General features: G+C 39.5%; 1 protein-coding gene across 2 annotated transcripts in view; it reads right to left on the bottom strand.

Annotated features, from left to right (window-relative positions):
* Positions 1-17,808, bottom strand: part of Caf1-55 (chromatin assembly factor 1 p55 subunit) — a 99,781-nt gene that overhangs the window by 8,898 nt on the left and 73,075 nt on the right. Inside the window, exons 5-9 of one of the 2 annotated variants that reach the window (XM_080271575.1) lie at positions 14,480-14,684; positions 12,991-13,168; positions 10,071-10,265; positions 5,250-5,327; positions 138-272 (exon numbers count right to left, since the gene is read on the bottom strand). In XM_080271575.1, the coding sequence (XP_080127701.1) occupies positions 138-272; positions 5,250-5,327; positions 10,071-10,265; positions 12,991-13,168; positions 14,480-14,684 (791 nt within the window). Of the gene's footprint in view, positions 1-137; positions 273-5,095; positions 5,174-5,249; positions 5,328-10,070; positions 10,266-12,990; positions 13,169-14,479; positions 14,685-17,808 lie in introns of both variants that reach the window. The other variant, XM_080271574.1, reaches the window with a different exon arrangement.

The following is a 17,808-nucleotide window of genomic DNA, read 5'->3' as shown; positions in this document are numbered from 1 at the left end:
AGCTAAACCACAGCATGCCTAAAGAAATGGGCCACACACTCACCCTTCAAGGCCCCAGAATCCTGACTCCATCTCAGAAACATAACATCCCACAGATATGCACTTCATGAGACTATCAGGGAGTGCATTATACGTACTAATAGTTCTGGTGGTCCATCTTCGGCATCCTCTGCACTCTGCTCCTCACCAATCTTACTGAGGTCCCAGACGTGGAGGCGGCGGTCAGTGCCGGATGAGGCAAGGATGGTCTCGTTGTGTGGCGACCACTGAACCTGTACCACAGACACACATCATACATTAGCCACACACACATTACCAACTCTGTACTATGCATAACACTATCATCAGTACACGGATCATAAGCTCATATCGCTGGGACAAATATTTTCAGCTCGTTGTTGCCTAGCTGTTTTCCAATTCTTTACCGCCCCATCAGAAGCACTGGAGCCCAATATGACCAAGTTAGATATTTGGGAAATATTTCTACATATATTTTATCTTGGGACTAATATATTTCAAATAACTTACATGAAGTAAAATGAGGCTAAGCAATATCTTATCTTACAATTTCTTCCAGTGACTGCTTCCTCGTACCAGTATGGTACGATTCTACTGACACTACTACCCATCATTGGCAACTTTAGTAATTTAATTCTGGCTAATACCAGATGATGATATTCAGCTACCAGCAGCCCCATGTGCCTAAACTGTTACATGATACAACCACTATAAACTGACTTATACCCCCCCCTCCTCACACACACATCATTACACTACACAAAATGACTCAAAAATTACCCTCCTTATCCACACAACACTACACTGCACAAGTATAGTGTATACATAAACACACAACTACCCAACACCTACAGTCAAATAACATTCTTTATGAATGTTAGGGGTAAGGTTGTGAGGTAGACCGAAAAAGATCTCAGACGGGATCACTGAGTGAGACTTCAGGGATAAGGGAATGAACTGGGAAGCTGCCAGAGATTGTGCAGCATGGAAAGCCGTCATTAGGTGACCAAAGCGAACACATGCAAGCATACTGGAGCCTTTATAAACCAAACAAAACAATGAACCCCCCAAACATACTACAGTGGGCCCTTGCCCTTCATGGGCATGGTTTATACTAATCACCCTTTACACAGCACTCCCAATCTCTACCCTTCACAGTGGCCATTCCAAGATTTACACAGGAAGACTGCAGTTACGAGCCCCAGATTGCTGCTCCAGAATTCAAAATACCCACATGATGTGATAGTCATGGGATGGTGGTGTCATGGCTCCAACACTTGCAGACACACCACTATGCATACCTCCCCTGCCCCCTTTCAACCATGCTGGCCACATACTGTCCCACCTTAAGCCATGCGTGCATCAGAATCCTGTGTAGTTTTACCCTGTATTGATTAATGCCCTTAAAGCAACAAAAAAGCCCTCAGTGTGATAGCAAACAGGTAGGGGGGATTCTTGACTGCCTAGACACTGGAGAACAAGCAGCAGTTATAAGAGACTATAGTTGCAGCATGTGATTCTGAGGCTGTTATTATTGTGCCCTGGCAACCTACCTTTCAAAAGTACGTCTGATTTTGCGTATATGAGACGCATGTGATTCATGTATGATACAAAATGGGACGCACTTCTGAATGGCAGGTTGCTAGGGTACGATAATGACAACCTCAGAGTCGTGCGCTGCGACTATAATGAATCAACTACAGTAATACCTCGATATACGATACCCCAGTTTAACGATTTTTTTTTTTTTTTTTTTTTTACCAGTTTTGATGATGTTTTAGACTAAAATTGTGTGTTTAAGTTAATTTATAAACTGATTTTAGACTTAATGTGTTTTAGCTATTGGTGGGGTGAACACTCACTTTGAGGTAGAGTTTACTAGTAAGCTTGATTTTTTCCTGACATATTTGACGATTCTCAGAGTTTTTTGTTGGTTTTAGTGAGTTACTTACAGGTGTTAGGCTTAGGTTAGCTTCCTTGACAGCTGTTAGGCCATTTAGATTGGCTTTTAACTTGGTTTTGGGCTCATCTGGGTGGGTTTTGGACTTGGTCTGGGGGGAAACCCAAGGGTGGTAAATGCTTCACATTACTGTACATGTTAAAAGTACTCTGATACACGATACCCCGCCTAGCGATGGGGTTTTACCTAACCAATTACATTGTTAAACCGGGGTATGCCTGTATAAGGACTGTGCTCATACCAGGCTAATGTAGAGTATGTTATCAGGCCGTGCAGGCTGACTGATTATGAGCGAGCAAGCGAAGTGATGTTTGCTCTACATTCAGCTGAAAAATGAGTGGTTCAACACAACCTGACACAGCCCGACCGTGGTGGTTTTCAGAGGCTAATAACTTTTCTACCATGCGAGACAAGGAACAGATTTTTTCAACAGGCAGTACATACATTCAACAAATTTTGTTTTTAGCTACACAGTGTATTTACCTATGAGGCCAAAGAATCGCCTTTGGAATCCCAGCTTTCCAAGGGAATGTGAGGACATCAACTGACATGCCCCACTATGAAACCAGATTTTAAAATATTTCCTGTTGTAACACTACGTTTTCTTGCACGAATTCTAACAATATCGAACATTACGCTCACAATTTTACATGAACGTTTTTTTCTATGTTTAGAGGGTGAAATTAGCAAGGGTAAGCATCCCATTTCTGGGTTTTAGCATTCAGTCAATAGCCAAGTGTTTACCGACACAGTTCATTGACATGGCATGTTGGGAGGAGAACTGAATACTGCATGTGAGATACATGCTACGGTACCTTGCTATATGCATGTCCAGAGAGAAAAATTAAAGTAAATATTTTAGTTTAATTATTCTCCTGTTATTGTTCAACTACCTCACCAGAAATGTTGAAAGTTTGCACCGAGAAGAAATTATGATGATACGCATACGTATAAACACTCACTCATGCATTCACAAAGCATACTTTACTGGTAGATTAATATGTTTGTTTTTCTAAATGCATTGCATTACAGTAATGGCCAAGTATGGCAATGGAGCTAGCACACAAGCACCCAATGACTGCCCTACACTTCCATGCTCAAGATAATTGTAGATGAATTTTAGAAATGAAAAATATATGTAAATAGTGTCTGCTGATCACAATGCATACAGTGGTAAGCTGATCAGTGGCTAGTGTGTGTTTTTAAAGGGTCACTAAGCCTCAAGCCAAAGAGCAAAGCTGTGCTTAAGTCTAATGTCTCATAAAAATGCAGCAATAGACATCTCTACCTCTGTGTCAAGGTGAGTTTAAAATTCACTGTTATAACCATTATGCTTGTAGTCAACAATTAATATGCATAATGAAGACCAGCGTGATTATGCCTATGTCTGATGGTGGTATAACTTCCAATAAGGCCACAGCAGGGCCTTTTAAAACATTTCTGAGGTCTTCCCCATCAGCCAAATACCTGTAATAGTGTATGTTATGCAACTGTTCATGTGCAGTTTGTTTAGAAGGGACATAACCCAGTAAAACAAGAGCCCAATGTATATTAATCCCATTGAAACTGTTCTTCTCTGAGGAAGAGAAGTTCACCCTGTTGAACGATGATGTAACCAAGCCCCTTCTAATTCTGCACCAATGCAAAATACAACTCGCAAACAAGCCACAATGCTCTCACTGTAATGGTGCCCCTCACATCATACACTTCCACATCTCACTCTCCACAAAACACCTCTGGGAGCACCACCTGAAACAGCTGATTCTTGCAGTCTACGGGGCTCACATACACATTAACTTGAGGTAATAACAAAAATAACCTTTCTCAGTACTGAACAAACGGGGATGACGTGGGATGAAGGTGAACACTCTAATGAAGGAAACGGTCTCACTGGGCTACAATACTCCCTCTGTACATCACACTTTAGTGCAATAAGCGTGGAAAAGTGTGCAGCAATAATGACGCTGAATAATGAATTAACCTGGTACTTCAATCCCATAAACTGTACTAAGATTTAAAAGCTATCCTGAACTAAGCCCAATATTCAAGTTCATCCAGTAAGATTCAAAATATCCAAAAAAATCATAATACTGATGAAGCAGAATCCATTAGAGCAAAGATTAATGCACCTTCCTACACCATTATACTTAAACTGCATTAATTTTATTGTTATGAATATTGTGCTTCACATGATAATTATAACATCCATTTTTTACCTGACATTCAAAATATTACCGGCTGAAAAGAATGCACACTAAACTGATATATACCACTACCAGTGAACTACAGTAGTATACTGGTTACTCTCCAGTACCTCAAACGAGTGGATAGATACGTGGGAACAATGTACCAATCATCCAGTGCTGTGCTGTGCAATTACTGTACAGTACAACAATGTGTCACTGAGAATCTCCTCTACTAACCTGCTCAAGAATATGAATCCCTCGTACAATATTAATGTTCTTGCAATAACAGCCATCTAAACATACTATCTACAGAAGTACAAATTTACAGTACCTGAAGACTTAGTATTATAAACTTCCGTACAACCAGACTTTACCCAACCACCTGTAAATTAAATCCATCTACATTTATTACATAACTGTCCAGAAACTGATTAATCCATCCTGCCTTACCCTACCAGTGCCAGCTGACCATCCACCACACCTTCCTGTCACACCCAGGATCAGTAAGTCAGTACCATACTGCAAAAGTATTAATGAAGCTAAGGGAACTCATCTGCTATCATCAACCAGACAGGGTTAGTATTGCTATACTCTTTCCACTTTAACTTGGTGTAAAACTTTCGTCTCTCCAACTTGAATGAAGAGTTGCATAACAAATTATAAATATAATATACATTAATACCAGCCACAACAGAATCCTATGGAAAGAATGTAGACCCGTAACTTTGTCATTTTCTGCCACTGAGCTACAAGTAATAAGTGGCAAAAGGAAGAAAATCTTGGCCAAGTTAACGTGAATGAAGTATAATTAAGCTGTCTGGTGATGCAGAGCAGCCTTACTGCCTCTACTGGTCTGCTGCCTTAGCCTCCAAGCCTGTACCCTGAACCAGCAGGGCCTGGCTCCCTGGCGGCCGTCACCCTGCCACCTCACCTGGAAAACTTCATCTTTGTGCGACTCAAAGGAGTGGAGTTTCAGCTTGAGATTGCGCAGGTCCCACAAGGCAACTGTCTGCAAGGTGGGTGGAGAATGACAACTGTGAGGAAAACACGCACTCACCACACACCATCATGCAAGTCTTACTAACCTGGAAGATTTCGTCCTTGTGCATGGCAAACGAGTGAAGCTTCAAGCTCAGATTACGTAAATCCCACAGAGCGACCGTCTGTAAGGGAAGCTGGATGTTGAACTGTTCACCTTCAGGGAGTCAAAGGTCCTCAAGAGACGCACATGTCACCATACCTGCTGTGTCTGTATGTTTTCTAGTGTTGTTCTGCCCTACTGTCCTCTTCCTTTTATTACAATGACTGACTATGACTGACTATACTGCAGCTTGTAATGACACCCTATAATTAATAATGACTATATCTTACAAGGTCTGTCTATATTTCAAAATGAATGTCTTTAAGTTGCCTTACATCACCCTCCACTATATCTGCTGTGTCTGGATTTTTGTTGGACTGCTCATCTATCCTCCTTTGTATATTAACTCTATCCTTACAATGGCTGTGTATCACAATGATTATCAATATCCTACACTGACTGCCTATGCCCTACAATGATTATCTATAACCAACAATGACTGTCAGTGTTTACATCATGCTAAGTTCTTATATTGTATTACTTTTCACCAAAAACCTATTCCTACTCTTACAAGGAATGTTTATACTTTTTATTCCATTACATAATCCCTTGCCAAAATGTCTTCCTTCTCTTACAATAACAGTTTATACTTGTTAGTGTGGTGCTGAAAAGGAGCCTACACATGGTGGTGGTGTGCACCCTACATGAAGCAGATGCAGCATCCACCCAACAGCCAAACTACCCATTTTCCTGCACCTCTCTGTGGGAAGGACCCTGGTCCAACCATGTTGAGACACTGCATACCACAAGGGGGTGCCATATCCATACAAAGTGTATGTGGTCTACTGCACCTGTAGGACAGGTCCACAGATGCAGCTGCTTACCTGTGGTCAACAGGTCTGATCAACCAGACAGACCATTGTTAAGCTACAAGAAGTCTGCTACTGTGTTTTATTATCTTTCACCACCCGCATTTTAGATTTTGCTATATCACTCCATAATACTAAACCAACTACACTTTTAACCTAATCCAACCCCTTCCTTCTCTACCCTCATATCACAGTACACTGCTCCCAATTTATACTGTTTCTGCTACCTGGATGGGCTTTGATAGGTGAAAATAAAAACCTGCACATAGCAGCATAAAGTTCTGAATGACCATATTCAGGCTGCAACAGTAAAATACCGCAGATCTGTCAGTGAGTACAGTTGGACCAAGTTACCTACAAGTGTACACAAGATCAAAAATATATCTTTACATTTTCCCATCTATACATTTTGATGCAATTGGCTATGTCTGCTATTACTATCAACACCTCATACAACATGGGGTTTATTCATCACCTAAAATAAACTATCATTCATAATTACTGTCTCTACCTTAGGAAGAAAAAGGTAACACCAGCAATGTTCTCATGAAACTACTGATCACCTGAGGAAAGATGCTTGTTTGATCAAGAGTACATGGAGTCACTTGGCAAGATAATGAAATAATTGACAACTTGTGACATGACAATTTAGTGAATGAAAACAAAGTATTTTGAGGCTGTTTGGTCATATGGACTTATTATCATAAGTGAAAAACTAAAAAAAGATCTAAGAATCTTGTAATAACCAAGAGAAGTGGTAGGGAAAGAATTTTGTAAAAGAGCAGAGTAGTACAACATACGATGTCACAAAATGTATTATTTGTTGCTGTGTTTAACTGATATGCCGGGCAGTCCTCGATTATCTCCAAAACCTTGCTCCCTCCTAAGAAATCCCGAAAAGGGGACAACTATGAAAGAAACACCTCCAGGCTACCTTACCCTCACACAGCACTCTCAATCTCTCAAACACTCCTCTTCCTTTTCCTATTCTCACACCATTTCACTCTCCCTCCACACCACGTAAGGTCTGTGTATACCAACACTATCCCCAGTACCACTTTCACAAACTCTCTTTGGCACCTAATCTATGTGCATTCTTGGCATATCTCCAGACCATCTGAATGCATGTTTCTTTATCCACTCTTCAATTCCATATGTCAATTCTATACATCTTTTTTTCCCATTCCACAATGCCTATATATTCCACTATTACTTATCCCCTCCATACTTCCATACCTGCATATGCTCTAAGCAAGGCCACTTCAACAGCCTGCACCCTACTTAGCTCTATCATTGCTGCCCAAGTTTCACTCCCACATTAGTGTCAGCAGCAGAACTCTTTCACACAGATCTCTGAACCCATGCTAACTCTCCTACCCCTGAAAATACAACCAAGCTCTCCAATTCCTGGATGGGGGTAATCCCTTTACAGCTATTATAAGTCTACATTCTGTAATACTCTTTTTCCTGACATTCATATCTCCTATCCCCATAACACTGCAATGCCTATTCAACCACAGTAAACTTAATTCCTGCATACGTGTGCGCCTCATGTGTTTCATCAGTGTTTGGCTCCTGACTCTAACTCTTGTCTGCTACAACAATGAATCTCTGGAAGGTGAGGAAATAATGAGCTCCACACAGTCTGTTACTTCTTACACTTTCTAGAGAAGGTAGGTGTGATAATGCACAAGATGTACAAGCTGTCATGGAACACAATGATCCTTATATTAAGACATTAACCATTACTATCAAACACTACTAAAATTATAAGTGCAACACACCACAGAACCAAACAATTAATCCATAAAACAATATTCACACCTTAATGATGCTCATGTGATCTGCACAAAAAGTAATGCAATAAGATCATAATAATAAAAGTACACTGCAAGATGAAGCTAAATAAATCAACAAACACTGGATAAAATGACTAATAAACATGTCAAGCAGGAGCCACTCTGCATCATGCTGGTCATACATCAACCACAGATGTAGGAACAAAATTTCTCAGCAAAAATAATATACTTCAGGCGCATAATATCAAAATACACAAACAACGGGAAAAATCTGATCATACAATAATTACTTTTTGCTTTCCCCAGTTAAAATAAATTTCATTAAAATTAAATGCAAAGTTGATTTATATGCAAGAAAAAACATACACTAAGTGCACTAACAAAGCACTAAATAAATGTGTATCTTGGGGGCTGCACAAGTTTACAGTATCTCCTTGCATAAAAGATCCCATCTATTACTTATACTGGCAGCAAAGTCCTTAGAATCATATATATAAATCACTTCCGTTATTGCACTGCTAAACCTTCGATCTGATAATGTATTTCTGAATTTCTTCTTTCTATTCAAGGACAATTTTACTCAGTTTACAAGTCCCCTCATTGATGAAATGGTTAATGGCCCCCGTGACTCACTGAGTGGAATTCATATGATATACAATCTTTTCATCCATTCCTTTACTGACCTATTGTCCAGCTACTTCATTCATACAATTAAAGTGTGACCAGTCATTCATCGCTAAGTGGTATTATGCAAGCAACATACCCAGCCACCCTGTAGATGCAAATCCTTACAGGTCACAACCAGTCAGTGTGCCTAAATTCACTGGACAACAAGGTGTCCATGTGGTTATATCATCATCACCCAACACAGAACTGCAAATGGTTTCCTGGGCTATGAAAAACCATTTGCTATGTCAATCAGTGCAATCACCTGAGCATAAACAATTAACCCATCCAAAGAGATACTGTAATTTTCATATCATTACTGGTAACTGTATATGTATACACAAAATCATACTAACTAATTATACTGCTTTTAAAGTATAAAATAAAATTTAACAAACAAGTATAAGCTGCAGTACATCAATTGTAAAAGTGAAAAGATGAGAAATATTTTCGGCAGCTAACACCAAACAACTTTGATATTTAAATGGTAAGCACACAGTAAAAGCAGAAAGTAAGAAAATAAGGTCACACAATACAAGTAACTAAACCATGCAAAATAACCAAATAACCAAGTCAAACAAAAGACAAGTAGGCAGTAAATAATGTTGAAGGCTATTATGTGGAGGCCAGGTACTGTACATCAGTGCATCAACCTCTCCCCACTTAACCCTGATGTCTGACACTCATCAGTTTCGGGTCCTGCAACGTAGTCCTAATACTGATGATTGTAGACAGGCTATTACTTTTTTTTTTCCCATGCTCATTCCTTCAACTTGTTTCATGCCTAGACACATAATCCACATTGATTTTAGTGATTTCTATAAAGTTACTTGGCAAAAATAATGTATTTTCCAAAACTGTCCTATTTTCGTGCTTACATGAGGGTGACTTTATTACGTTTGACGGCTGATAGTGTGGTAACCATTGGACAGGTGAGCAAAATATACATTTTCAGGTGTGTAAATTCAAGCTCTTGAAATCTATAAGACCAAAATTACCCTGGCAAAAGTTGAAAAATCAGACTCAAAATGCGGCTGGGGGATAGTCAGGGTGAGAGATTTGCAGTCTTTAGGGGTTAAGCAAATTTCCTGGCAAAGACACAACTTAACCTTATTTTACATGAAATCAAAGACTGATGATGGCAAAATAATCACTAATAAACGAACACCTTCAATACAATGACTTCTTTTTTTTTTTTTTACCTACCTCCTTACAACTATGCAACTCAGATGGAGTTTTTGAATTGTACAAGTGTGATACAGCCTTCATTAAAAATATCACTAATTAACACCCTTTCAAAGTTACTTAAACCATCTGGAGATTGCAAGATTTATATATAAAAACTGTCATTGGATTAAAGGGTTCATAAGGACAAACTGTAGAATAATACATTAAGAAAAATAATAATGATTAAAAAAAAAAAAAAAAAAAAAAAAAAAAAACATGGCATGACCTTGAGGTCCAACTAAAAAATGAGATGCTGGTACCCACCTTGTCAGCACTACCTGTAGCAAGGATAAACTCAGAGTATGGATTGAAGGAGAGGCAGTTGACTTCAGCAGTGTGGGCGTCAACAGTATGTGACGGTTTGTTGGTGTTGTTGGCCCGTGTGTCCCAGATCATCAACTTCTGGTCATCAGCAACAGAACCAAACAGGGACTCATGTAAAAGATGCCACGCCACATCCTGCCCAAAGTTGAAAAATTGTTCGTCATCATCACATCCTCTTTCCCAGAAGACATGGTAAGGCAGAGTGCAATAAGCAAGAAGAAAACATGAGAGGCAGCATGTCCAGTGAAATGGGCCACACACTCACTTCCCATTCAAGCACACACAATCATAACTCCACATTGCAGGCATCACCACCTGCACCTACTTTACATTGCTCTTTGTAAATGCACTGCACATTACATAGTGGATACAATCTATCTTTCAACTACCAAGTTTTTCAAAAAACCGGGGTGCCAAACATTTCATATATATATATATATATATATAAACTTTCCCTTGCCTCATCAACCTCCATTCCAAACAATCTCATACAAAACCATACTCACATACAGCAGTTGTCAACACTGAGATTATACAACATTTTTAAGGTCAGGGCTGTCATACCTTGGCAATAAACAATTTCTGTGTGTGGTTGTCATTCTTCCATTGAACAACTTCTACTAACATGAAATCAAGACAAACAAGATACAATACATGTAACACTGTGATGCTTCTAAATGGAGTAAGAAACTGTTATAAAATACATTATGTAAATGGCAGTGGCTATGATATGCCGGGTGCAATTATCACAGTCATACCGATACTTAGGTTTGTTTTATTTATTTATTTATATTTAAAGCTTTGGGAGAATACTCTCCATTCTGTACTTGTTTTATAAGGCAACCAAAAGAGGGAGGAATTATTGCATGGAAACTCACCTCTTTATTTGCCTTAAATTGCAACCAACCTTACACCAAGATGATTGCATTCTAATGTCACATGATATCAAAGGGCCATGTTCTAGATTTCCCAACTTGTATAATTTCATCCATCCATCATCCAATCCTACGTTGCCCCATGAGGAGTGTAGGAGCCCGGGGCTAGGAAAGTTGGTCCTGGCATTTAAGATGAGAGTGACCAGCCTCACTCATCCCTAAGTGGCATTACGTGAGCAATAAACCCCAACCACCCCTTGGATATAAACCTTCACCAGCTCAATCCGATTGGAGCACCTTTATTACCCACTAAACCACCTGGAGCCAAAATTTGGTTATACAGTTACCACCCAGCGTGGTAAATGGTTTCCTGGTGTACAGGAAATCATATGGCTTGTCACACAGTGTAGAGTCACCCACAGGCAGAAGGAAGAGCAAAGGATGAAGGAAAGAAAGACACAAGAGGGGGTGACTTTACACTCCCTCTTGTGTCTTTCTTTCCTAGCCCCGGGCTCCTACGCTCCTCATAGGGCAACGTAGGATTGGATGATGGATGAAATTATACAAGTTGGGAAATCTAGAACATGGCCCTTTGACATCATGTGACATTAGAATGCAATCATATTGGTGTAAGGTTGGTTGCAATTTAAGGCAAATAAAGAGGTGAGTTTCCAAGCCCTAATTCCTCCCTCTTTTGGTTGCCTTATAAAACAAGCTTTAAATATAAATAAATAAAACAAACAAACCTAAGTATGGGTATGACTGGGTAACACCAGACACCACAAAGTAAAGTAACACTACTTATATTACTTCCTAAATATTATGTTCCCTATATCTATGGGTCATCCCTGTTCTCCTGATGGTTGCGCCAAACCTCTAATAACGGCACAGCCCAGTACTGCTAAGTACTGAACCCCTTAACCCCAAGACATTCTTTTCTGTTTTCCTTCTTGCTTCTAACTGACAATTTAATTTACCTTTGAGGAAACTTGCCAGTGAAGGAATTTAATGGAGACTGCTTCTGACCTCGTCACAGTAAGAGGTTTCCCAAGCCAATTAAATCATCTGAAGATGGTTAGAACAGGACAAAGGACAGTTTTGGGGCTTTGATAGCCATGCCTACACCAACACATCCCCAAAAGGTGTCCTCTGTCTTTGGACACACCACAAATACATAACACAAGTTCCTCAGACATAACCCAAACACACCCCACACATTCCAACATTACCCCCCTCCACCCTCTAACTCCCTCCATTCAAGTAGGAGTTTCACAAAAGTCTATGGATGCAACAATCTAGATTTCACCCTGGAAAAAGGTACAGTGACTCAGAGTGACACATTAAATATGACTGCCTCCTGTGGGTGTGGCAACATCATGAAAAATGTCTCTGTAGTAAAGAGGTAAAGGATTTAAGCTCCTTATTAAAAGGCAAAACTATCAAACTTGCAAAATCCATCCCAAAGGCACTTTGCCACCACCAACACCAAGCCATTTCCTAACAATAAGGCTGGCACCACCGAACTTTCCACAAAACAGGTGCCAAACCGTTACTACAATGAGGAAAAAGACAACATGTGTAATAAGAGTTGATGTGCAAGAATAAGCTTTAAAATTCATCCAACTTTCTCCAGGCATTTCATATTACTTGCAGTATAAAATAAAGGTGCATTACTGTATGAACTCATGTGGCATGTGACTAGACAATGAATCTGATAATGTTCATATTACAATCCTATGTGTAGAAAAATATTAAGCTCTTCTTTCTCTTGCTTATCTGTGACAAGTACAGTGATTCCTAAGCATAATTAGAAAGAAATATACACGTACTAGGTTATGTAATATCCATTTCCTGACCTGTTACAAAGCTGTGTAATTCTGATCTTCCCCCATCAACCTTCACCCCCTAAACTTTCATCATTCCCTAACCATTTATTCTGCCAATCGTTTTTCCGCATCTCCTCTTACCTGTCATGTCCACCTCACCTCTACAACTGCAGTGTGTCCAGTGAAGATAGTTTTAGCATCAATGACTCTATTCTCCTTGGGTGTGGCATTAATATCCCAAAGGCAGATGGTGTGGTCATCAGATGCACTTAGAAGATATCCATTTAAGTTGGGGTTCCACGAGAGGCCATATCCTTCTTTCTGATGCCCTCGCAGCCTAGGGGAGAGAAGGCTTATATCACCATCATCCTAACACATAACATCTACCCAAAAGAAGGGATGAGGCAGCATACACAAACTAAGAAAAAAAGTTATAAAAATATAAGCATTAAACAGAATGACCAATAAAACAAGCCAGTCATTCACACATCACTAAAGTCTTCAAAATTCTGGCTCCGTCTCAGAACCATAAACATCAACAAATTTCTTTACACACGTGCTTCATATACAACTGTAGGACGTAAGTTTTTATCACCTTCACCATCTTGATTTTTTTTAACACCTATGGATGATGTGATGTATAATAAACATCCTTTTTATGTGCTTCTTTATATATATTTCATCCATCAGTTTCAAGCAAGTAACACTTCCTTATTACCATTTGGCCTATTTACTGCAGTCACCTATTTCAGCTACCATGTCCTCCTACCTTCTACCTCCCTAACATCAATCCAATCAAGTTTTCATCATCTTAACAACTATGAGTCATCCATCAGTATGTACAAGATCTGTATACACTGTCACTACCATGTCAGACCGGAATATCTAGACATGGATATCAGAATGTACAGTTCCATACCATGATGAAGGCTGCCAGAGATGTAGCTTTTAAACTGCTTGTTCGTTGATTTAAAGCCTTTTAATAACACTTCTTGTGCCTGCCTTACCTCTAATCAGTAGGTCATGCCTTTTGGAAGCATATCTAGTCTAGTTGGGGCCAGGCTGACAGGCTGGTTAGCACATTAGCTCTTTATAATGGTATATAAATCTCCATGTCACCAGAAGTCTAGGTTAAAAATTTACTCATGCATATGGAGTTATCACTGTATGTAACTGGTTTATTCTTGTTACCAACCTTTTTTTTTTTTTTTAGTTCAGGACAGATTTCTTCTTAAGGGGAGGTGTTAGATAAGGCATTCCTTAATCACCTCCCAACTAAAGATCTTCCCAGAATTTGAATAAAACACTGGCAATAATGTAACAAAAAGGATGTCTCTGAATTCAAGTTTACAATGAACTAAGAGATGCAACATCCCACTGACAACACCAGAAATTCCACATTTTTGTTATAGAGTGTTCAATCAACACAATGGTGTTGGACAAGGACACCTTATGTGATGCCAACTTCACTACCTGGTTATACATCAGTTCCTCACCTCTCCCAGTTGTCCAAATGGTGGATGGTATGATGCAGAAGGCCAACTTCAGCCTGCAGTCCATTGGGTTCACATTCTTATGAGCTTGACTGAGGCCATAACAAGAACAATATATAACATCAATAAGTGCTAGGACTACTATACACCGTTACCTGAGGTCAGGATGACACTCGCCAGATGGGTCTGGCTTGGAGGGGTGTTTGGTGTAGTCAAAAACCAGAACATCACTAGAGGGAGTCTTGGTGGCAATGACACATGGGTTCTGTGGCATGTAGCGAGCCCTGTTCACCTCACCTTCATGGTTGATCTTAATTTCTATCTCAATCTTTCCACTCACAGATCCAAATCCTCCAAACTCTGTGGAAAGACAGATTATATATACAGATTAGATGATGATGAAGATGAAGATGATGATACACACACACACACACACGAGAATGCAGCCAGAGAAGATGGAGGCACAATGATTCGTCTCTGCTACTGGCAACACCTAACAGTATCTTTATATGGGTCAAGCTCTGTGCCAGGCTAAAATAAAGTGATGTTCTAATACAGTAGTAAAAGTATAAGCAAAAAAGTGTTCTTCAAATAAGAGAATACATCAAAGTCAGTGCATCAAAGAAATCCGCTGATACAACATAATCATCAGCTGGGTGTCATCATATCACCAGTTGGGATGAAGGGAGATGTCAATTTGTAAGTAAAAGTTATCTTTCTGTAAGATGGATTACTTTGGAAAAGTGTCTCTAGAAGGCGAGCAGAGAAGGGAAGCAAGGTAGAAAACAAAATGATGAACACGGAGAACTGGTTGAAATGGAAACACACAATAAACTTGTGGAGAAAGTGTATAAACTAGAGAAAACTTTTCAAATGGAAATAAAGGCTATAAGAAAGGAACTACACCTGCAGAAGGAAAGAAGCGAAGACTTAGGAAGCAAACAGAAAAAGCACAACAGATGAGCTGTTAGTTGAGGTACATTCACTGAGAAAGAAAATGAGTAAGATGTGGAGTACAGCAGTTAACCATGAGAGATTTTTGGAGGAATTCAAAAATGATAAACAACTAAGCAAGGAAGCAGTCTGATACACCAAAGCCATGATACTGAAGATACGATAATTCACACAAAGGTGACGAGAAATTGCACAGATGAACTACACACTATATACGCAGAAATGGTTAAAGTGAAGGAAGAGACAGAAACAAAGGTTGAAGAAAAATGCATAAGGAAGGAAGTGAAAGAAATTACAAGAAACTGCCCAAAGCTGATTAGAGAATCAGCTGAGATAAATCAATCTATACTAATCACTGGTATACATAAAGAAGAAATAAGAAACAGAATCTCTAGAGACCAAATGGAGATAGTAAATATAATGAACATATTAACCCACTGAGTGCCAGCAGACTTTGGACACTCATGGAGCTGTGGTGCCAGCCAATTTTCGACTTTTTTTTTCTTGCATAGGTTAGAAATGATGGAGAACAACCATAAAAGTACTCATAGAGGCCATTTAGGTCGATTTGGAGGTCAATTCTCCCTGACCAGGCGACTGAAAACGTCGGAGTAACGCCCATAGGTTTTATCAGCCGCCTCGGACACCCATTGAGTTGAGGTAGATCTTTGTTTTCTTCATTGGTAACTATGCCATTCGAGCCAAAAACACTCTTGTTGGGCTGTCCGCGCACATAGGGGCCGAAGTACATGTACATCATTGGCATGGGGCGAGTTAAAGGAATTATCAGAGGATATCTGTGATAAAGATATAGATTAACACAAAAGGCTAGGGAAATGCAGTATGAGAAATAAGTCAAGGCCTGTGAAAGTAACCTTCCAAAGTGTGAACACAGTACAAGAAATATTAAAAAATGCTAACAAACTCAAGGAATTAGAGGAATTTTTAAAAAGTATCGATAAAAAGATGCCTAACTCAGGAGGAATGGGTATTAATAAAGCAAAAGTGGAGAAGCAAAAGCAAAAAATGTGCAAAGAGGAGTTAATTTTTTTTTTTTTTACAAAGTAGTAGGGTTATAAGAAAGTGGTACATAAACAACAGGGACTAAAAAAAAGGAAGGTAGTAGCCTCAAACTATGTCAAATATGTAAACAACATGATCAAGATGATGTACTCAGATGCAGATGGAATGGTATCAAAATTACTGGAGATAAAAGACTATACCAAAGGAAAGGAACTTCATATTATTTGCCTAACTGAATCAAAATTAATCTCAAGGACATCCAATAACACCGTAAATTTTGAGGAATACAATATACGGAGAAGAGAGAGATTTTTTAAAAAGCAGGAGGTATGATACTAACAAAGAAACTTCTCATAATTCAAGAGACAAAAGGAGGTAAATGACGATCTAAGAAGAAAAATGAATGCAAACTACTCTGAAAATAGAAAGCTATTCTGGAAAGAGGTGCGGAAATGTAGAAGTGAAAGCAGAAAGAAATGTGATGGTGTGAAGGATGTAGGTGGTAGAGTAGTAATCCATGGGGATGAAGTAAAGACCAGATGGAAAGAATATTTTGAAAGCCTGATGAATGGGAATAGAGAGAGGAGAATGGCTGTAAACATGATTGGTTTTGCAGGTGTGCAGAGAAGGAATGCAGTGCCAGAAGACATGACACTCGCACATGTGAAGAGTACTGTGAAGCAACTGAAAAATGGAAAAGCAGCTGGAGTTCAGGGGCGCATCCAGGAATTTTCTAAGGGGGGGGCCCGTAGTGAGGTGAGGTCAGGTAATCCGATAATTACTAGGAGGTCACATGCAGGTTTAGAGTCACTGAGCTGCTGGCTCATGTGTTACTCTTTGTTTGCACTTGCCAATTTTTCATGTTTTGCTGTTATCGAAATAAATATATATAAAATTTTAAATGACCCAGAGAGCTAAGGGGGGACCCGGGCCCGGTCCCCACCCACCCCCCGATGCGCCCCTGCTGGAGTTGATGAGGTTTATGCAGAGATGATTATGTGTAGTGGAGAGAGTGGAATAAAGTGCTTGTTGGAGATATGTAAGAAAGCATGGACGAGTGAAACTGTGCCAGCAGAGTGGAATAAGCTGTGATTGTACCCCTGTACAAAAATAAAGGTGAACGAAGTGAGTGCAAAGATTATCGTGGCAAAAATTTACTGAATGTGGAAGGGAAGGTATATGGAAGAATTATAACAAAGAAAGTAAGAAAGATATCTGAAGTCCTAGTGAGTGATAAACAGGGTGGCTTTAGGAGTGGCAGAGGATGTGTGGATCAAATATCTGCAGCGAGACTGATAGCACAGAAGGTTTGTGAGAAGGACCAGGTATTTATGGCATTCACGGATCTGGAAAAAGCATACAACAAAATGGACAGAGAAGGAGTGTGGAAAGTTCTGCGCATGTATGTTGGAGATGGTAAGCTGCTAGGTGCCGTCAAGAGATTTTATGATGGTAGTGATGCATGTGTCAGGGTTAATAGGCATCTAAGTGAATGGTTCACGATAGG

The sequence above is a fragment of the Coenobita brevimanus genome, chromosome 46 (genome assembly GCF_032717465.1).
Source record: "Coenobita brevimanus isolate Jiangsu-jjx chromosome 46, ASM3271746v2, whole genome shotgun sequence".
In the NCBI taxonomy this organism is placed as follows: domain Eukaryota; kingdom Metazoa; phylum Arthropoda; class Malacostraca; order Decapoda; family Coenobitidae; genus Coenobita; species Coenobita brevimanus.
Note: the sequence above shows the minus strand (reverse complement) of the source record. Positions and strands in the feature narration are given on the sequence as shown.